The following is a 7,292-nucleotide window of genomic DNA, read 5'->3' on the forward strand; positions in this document are numbered from 1 at the left end:
AAGGACAAAATGAAAAACAAAGGCATCTCCTTCGCACATTGGGCGGCAGGACAACAATACATTTATTACTCCCTTCATTATCCCTCATATGACTTGTGTCTTCTGTTTTTTGCGGCGGCGCGCGTGCCGGCCTGGCGTGGTCAGTTTCGTTTCGGTTGTATTGGTGCTGCGTGTTTCTCGCTCGCGATATTTGTGAGGTTATAATTGTTATAAGTGCAATTATATTTCTTTCGGGCTATATGTGTGTTTCGCGCTATTATTTGAGAATTTGTGAGTGGAATCATATTTCTTGTGCTCCGTAACAAAAGTGTTTTTAGTGTTTTATTTGTGTGCTGTGTGTGTGTTTCGGGCTGTTGTTTGTGAATCGTGAATGCTATTATATTTTCTGTGCTAGTGAAGTGAAGTTTTTTGTATTATTATTGCTCTGTTGTGGTTATATGGAGAAATGGAGGCGGTGCCTGGATGTTCGCGAGCCGGATGTACTGCTGTGGGTACAAAAAAATATATATTGTTACAGAGAAAAAACGTAATATTAAATGTCTATAACCCTTTAGAAAAGGATCATCCCATGAAACTGAAGACTGGTTTGGTGGAAATATGTTCTAGATATACTGGAGTAAGCGAATTATCTGTTTTCAAAATTTTAAGAGAGAAGAAAATTGAAGGAGACGTTAAGAAACCTAAAAAAGGGGGTGCAAAGAAGAAATTAATATTAAATGAAGATGAAAAAAAATGCAGTTTGGCGTACAGTACATAAATCATAGAATTTATATTTTGTTTATAATTTGTTAACATTTCTTGTTTGATAGAAAAATAACTTATTTTGTTGAGATTGGTAGAGAATTGTTGTTAGTGTTTTCATTTGATAGAATCATATCATAGGATTTATATTTTGTTTTCATTCTGTAAATATTTATAGTATATCTGTTATACAAGGTTTTTGCTTTGAAACTTCGTTCTCCTTATAAAAAAAAAAGAATCGTAATGGGGTGCGATGAAGAGATCAGTTCACGTCTGGAACCCTGTTCCTACAAAAATCCCTTTATTCTCATAAACTATTTGTTTTAAATGTAATTTATTATAAATCCAATTCGTTATTTAAAATTCACATATGTACTACATTTCACCTCTGTACGCGCCACTGTTTATTGTTCCCTGCTCTACGATCAAGCTCGCCAGGTTAGTATTTGACGTATAACCGACCACTTCGTACCCTCGATGCACCTGGCCGACTACAGCTAGTACCAGAACACAGTGCGTATGCGGCGGTATTTCAGATTTTACATTAAATTTCATTTTAAATTTGAAACGGTTCATCTTACGCCTCCTAAAAATGATGACACGATTTTCCTTTGATAAAAGACCGACAATTTTTTGCTCTACTTTGCATCGTATACGATCTTCATATACTTTGTACCTCTTGATTTTGCATTACATTTTTTAAGCATATTTATTGAAAAACATCGATATTTAAAAAAAATTGATAAGTACCTTTTTTTAATTTGTAATTACTGAGTTGTTGAAAAATTTCATTTTATTTGTGAAATTAGTGATAACAATGATATTATGATAATAGAAATATGTACGTGATGCTGTCCACTTTCCTTCATTTTACCACTATTAACACGAATGTGTAATTTTTAGAACAATTACGTTCTTAGAAGCAGTTGTTGAAGAAAGTTGATATATTATATTTTTAGGAGAGGCAAATTTAAGGCAATATATAATTTTTCGTGTGTGCATTAATACTAATTATTTTATACCCGCAAATTCAAGGGCACACATACAAAGTTGCGCATAAATTCGATCAGCGAAATGAACTACAAAACTGATAAAAAAATTCGCGCAGGTTTCCTCTCTCGTTTCATTAACTGTACTTCCGTTTCGGATAAGGACATGCCACGGACGATTTCGGAATACCTGAACGAAAACGTTTTAATGGTAACACAACCGAGACTGTTTCAAACGTGTGTTCCACTTTACGGAGTCTTTTATGGACGTCGCATAACGCTCTCCGTTTCCTTGTTTGCATACTTATTTTGGTGGACTCGGGAATTTCGATGTACTCACCTCTTCTGCTATTCCCGTCATGATCCCCCTTCAAAGCCAGAACTGTGTTAAATAAGCACAAACTCACTATTATCCCGAACTTCATTTTACAACAAAATTTGAACCAACAGTTAAATATCTGAACTATCAATTATTGCGACTTATTATCATCTTGTGCGGGTACCTGTTAGTGGGTTAACTAACTAGTCGATGTCGTTGGGTCTGGTGGTACCGGGTCAAGTCTACAGATTCTTTTCGCGAACGTCTATGGGACAGACACACACATGAGGTGGTGTAGAATTGTCGGTGACTAGCCGGTACAGACTGAAGACTTGTGTGCAGTTGGTCTGTCGGGCAGCAGAACATCCCAAGTAGGTCACTGGGACACCGTAGCGGTCTTCCTCGAGTGCCTCGAGTCCCCTCCTGATGGTACCGTTTGTACACTGAGATTAATTTTTGTTGGTTTTAAACAGTACAGATGAACGTTGTCGGTTGCGTTGGTTACTAGAATTTTTACTTCATTTCTTCTGCTTCTTTAAATTCAGAATTTCCTCTAGTTTGTTCATTGACATCATCAGTTCGTATTTTTTTCACCAAATTATTTTCTATTGTCCTAATTTGCACCTATTTTGTTAAATGTGCTTATTATTTTTGTATCTCTTTATTTGGCCATTTTGCCCTCTGCGTTCTAGTAGAACAACCCCAGGTTCGATTGAAAAAAAAAGAAATATAAACGTAGTTGTGGCCAAAAATATGTGATCGTCATAAGGAATCCCTACGTTGTGTGTATTTATTTTTTTTATTGACCGGAAAGCGCTGGCTACTAACTTTTTTTGAGGGGATGTATGGTTTAATTTTATAAAAACGAAAGCAGAGTAAATACACCTAACTTTATTATTGTACAACAATCTTCAAATTAAACATGTGACAAATAGAAAGAACAACAAAAACATTAACAACCATTTAACATGGAATGAGAGTGCCAGGCTCACCTAGAGCTCCTGCGGGGAAAGAGCATGGCAGAGAAACCCACGATCTTTGCTCTTACCACCCAAATATAAATACAAAACAACCACTAACCAAAGGCATAAATTAAGAAACTTTGCTAATGATAAATAAGACCTGTCTCATTTAATGTGTCACTAAATGTCATCTGTTACCTCATATTAGTCATACACACTCCTAAGCAAAACTGAAGAGGTTTGGTGTTAGTTAGCCGGCAGAGCCGGAAGGTACTGGAGTCCCATACGGGGGCAATCCAGCTAAAGTTGAGATATCGGAAGATCCTTCATAACACTGGAGTCCCATACGGGAGGCAATCGAGCTTAATCCAGATTCGTTCCGCACGGGCGAAAATGTAAGTAAACCCAAAAAGGCTCGTATAGACGTATGACATAAAGTGAGCACAAGAAATCAAAGAACATAATCATGAAAAACAAGTTAAATGTAAAGAAGTCGTTATTGCAATATCTGGGCGGTCACGACAAAATACATATTTAAACGTGCAATAAATAATGAACAATCTTTAATAATAATTGTAACAATGTTATATTAGAAAAATATACGCCCCTGAGCGTAAGACAATGAAGGCTAAACATATACAAAACCATTATCATGAAACATCTAGGTTTTTCGAACAACGTTATCATGACAAAAACAAGTTAGATATAGAACAAAGGAGTCATTATTGTAAAGTCGGGGCGCCCACGATAATATATATTTAACATGAAATAAATAATGAGCAATCGCTAATAATAAGTATAACAATTTTACCTTAGAAAAATATATGCCCTTGAGCATAAAGCAATGGAAGCTAAATATACAAAGAATTATTATCATGAAACATCTATAAACATCACAATGATAAGATTACATAGAACAATTAACAACAAAGTACTTAAAGGTTATGACCTGCTAATTAATAACACTTTAAACAATTAACTTTTCACTACTTTGACACACTGTCCGCCGATCGTCTTGTTACCTATCTGCACACTGTTCTCACTTCAACTGCCTATCTTCAACTCCCTAGGCTTCCTTCCAGAATTCCCTACCTAAACGTTAGTTTTTGCGCTTTCTTTTACCAACTGTCAATATTACTTTTTCATTATTATACAACATCCATATAACAGGTGACGTCGAAGTTGATAAGATAAGTACGGTTTTGCACAGCGTCAATAAATCATTCAAACTTTATTTTATGAAACTATGTTGGCCTAGCCAAAAAGTTTCACTGAAAAGAGCTGTCAAAGAATATACATTATGCACTTCAATTAGTTAATGTTTAAAAAACAATCTGTTTTGCTCTCAGAATTTGCTTCCATAGCTAGAGATATTGTAAAATCAACCAGTTGACTGATTTTTTTTATGCAAGGGGTTCGTTATCTAAAATTTTCAATTTATTTCTATTCATTTCATTCATAATGTATGCTATAAGTCAAAAAACTGGGCTAGAAATCGAAGTTTGCAAGAAATGAATAGAATCATGGAAAATTTGGTATGTAGGGGTTTCCGATTAATGCTATTTGGGCCCGTGGGGTTTTTAGGTTCGTTAATCATGAATTTGAATTCAGAATTGCAAAATTCAATATGGCGGATCCAATATGGCTGACAAGAATTTCGAAAAATCAACAGATTAATCCAGAATTGGATCCTGGGGGGGTCTTGGGGGTTGCTGTATGATTACTAAAGGTCGATAAAGGTGGAAAGTTGGATTCAGATTACATACATATAGCTATGCTAAGAAATGTGAAAAAAACATTTTTTTGTTGATTTTGTCTCAGATATTTCTTCGTCTATTTTTGCTATTTTTGACTTATTTTTTGAGGTTAGAAAAAAGTGTGACGTGTTAGCGCAATTCTGACAGTGGAGACGGATCGGTGCATAAAAATATTACAGGATATACCTGTCTGGTCAAAACCATATAACATTATTTTTGTGTGGCTGTGTTATTGGAAGATGTTTTTGACAAAAAAGCCTGTAAAGTATTAGGTGTCTGAAAAAATGTTCTATTGTTAAATCATAGTATAGAAATAATACGAAATTTTCATTGTATACGTAATTTCTTTTGGTTGACATACAAAATTTGTTTCATTTTCAATATTCTTAAAAACACTATCAACGAAATTCCTAGGTGCCAGGTGTTAGGTGTTATTAAGTCTGCTTTGCTTTTGCGTACCACTTTGCATAGCACATGGTACTAATTATCCTCAGAGACTACTTTTTTACTACAGACAATGACACACAGATAGTATGGCACACAAATTTAATTCAAATATAAAAATACAATTATTGATTTAACACAGCGGTCTTCAAACTTTTACGACTTGTGGAACCCTGCCAACCCTTCGACTTTTTTTGAGGAACTGCCATACCTAACAAAATTTTTTGAACACATTTTTTACTTATAAATACTACGATTAACAAAATAAATATTCCACTAAGAAAAAATTATAGACTTTAAAGTCTAAAGTAAATATTTATTGAGTAATTAAAAAAAGAGTATCTAAGTATAATCAGAAACTGGGATGAGCTTGAATATTTTTACATGATATGTTAAAATCAGGTGGTTTTGTCGTAAGATGCAATCGCATTTCAAATTCTGCCTTAAACGCATTGCGATACTTTGTTTTTGTCGCTACGTACGTGGAAAATGATTTTTCGCACAGGTACGTAGTTGCAAAAGGCATTAATACATTTATTGCCTGGTCAGCAATTTCCGGATATTCCTTATAAATCTCTAGGTAAAAATCAAGGGAAAGGCGACGTAACCAACGAGAAGAACGCTGCGCCAGCTAATAAGTTAAAAGCCGACTTACTTGCCTTGCATAAATAGATAAAACTCTTATAGTAACTTAAATGCGTGTACTTATAAAAATAAAAAGGTTTAAGAGTATAAATATTTTTTTGAATTTTGAAATTATCTATAATAAAATTTGAAATTTCGTCACGGAACCCCCAGAGAGATTGTGCAGGACCCCAGGGTTCATAGGGACACAGCTTGAATACCGCTGATTTAATATAAGTCACAGGCTTTGGCGAAATATGAAAATGAATATGTAATATAGTAATGCTAATACTTCATTTATACGAGCATAACTAAATATATTATTACAAAATATTATTTTATTTAGAATAAAAATTCAAAAATTATTGTGAACCTGTCAAACAAGAATTAAGAGATTACTTGTTTCAAAGATTATTGTGGTGCACTCTTCGAGATTGTAGTTATTAAGTGTGTTCCGATAATAATAAGGAGATTCTTTAGATCATTTTAAGTTTTAGGGGTACTTACACACATCTGGGAAAATATCTTAAAAGACGTTTGACCTAAACTAATGAAGTTTGGACGTAAAAGATGTAACTGCGATTCATCTAGTGGCCATTGAATATACAGAGTCCAAAAAATGACAAGAATGCGATTATATGTACCATGAAAGTGCCAGTGATGCCCTTACGAGGGAAGTTTTAAGTGATGACTTTACAGGAAACTACTTCACGGGCTATACGTCTCGACTAGCATTAGATTACACCATCAATATCATTAAATATAGCTGGGATCGTTTGTCGTCAGAACACACCAGACATACCGGTTTCAGGCGCGATAACCAACGATTGATCCAGCTGCTTTGGCTCTTTTTTATTCCTTAAAGCCAGGAATGGAGGAAGCATATAAGATATAATTAAATATTACATTTAGTAACAACTGCTGTATACATATACATATATGATTAAAAATATTTTTTAAGTAAATACTTTTTGATATTCAATTTGAATTTATATAAACTTAAATCTTTTACTTCTTTCAGGTAAGTCATTATAAAGATTTAACCGTAGATTTAATATCAGTTAAAATCGAGGCAGACGCAAATAACTAGAGTTTTTTTCACAAAGAAGCAACGTGAGACGATTAACATAAGTATGATCAAGGAGGGTCAAATCCAACAAATCAGTTGCAGAACTATTTGTAATATTATAGTTAGTGGAAAAAATTATGGGTTGAGTATGATCTAAATTTAATTTAAGATCATTATTTACAAACCACTTATTGGTTTTGTTTTTATTTAACTGAGCATTACAAAGATACTACATTTTAATTACTACAATTTTACTATGTGTCATCATCATAAATGATACATTTTTCCGGATACTTACAAGAAACACAGTTAATCATATAATTTTTGGAAAACAGGAGTCCTAAAAGAGAATCTTGGGGCACACCATTCTTTATTACATTTTCTAGA

At 33.9% G+C, this 7,292-nt stretch overlaps 1 protein-coding gene across 1 annotated transcript in view; it reads right to left on the reverse strand.

Moving 5' to 3' along the window:
• Positions 1 to 6,720, reverse strand: part of LOC108911597 (serine proteinase stubble) — a 116,054-nt gene extending 109,334 nt beyond the window's left edge. Inside the window, exon 1 of the mRNA XM_018716574.1 lies at positions 6,639 to 6,720. Within this exon, the coding sequence (XP_018572090.1) occupies positions 6,639 to 6,720 (82 nt within the window). The remainder of the gene's footprint in view (positions 1 to 6,638) is intronic.
• Between the last annotated feature and the right edge of the window lie 572 nt (positions 6,721 to 7,292).

Source organism: Anoplophora glabripennis, unplaced genomic scaffold (assembly GCF_000390285.2).
Source record: "Anoplophora glabripennis isolate ALB-LARVAE unplaced genomic scaffold, Agla_2.0 scaffold364, whole genome shotgun sequence".
NCBI lineage: Eukaryota > Metazoa > Arthropoda > Insecta > Coleoptera > Cerambycidae > Anoplophora > Anoplophora glabripennis.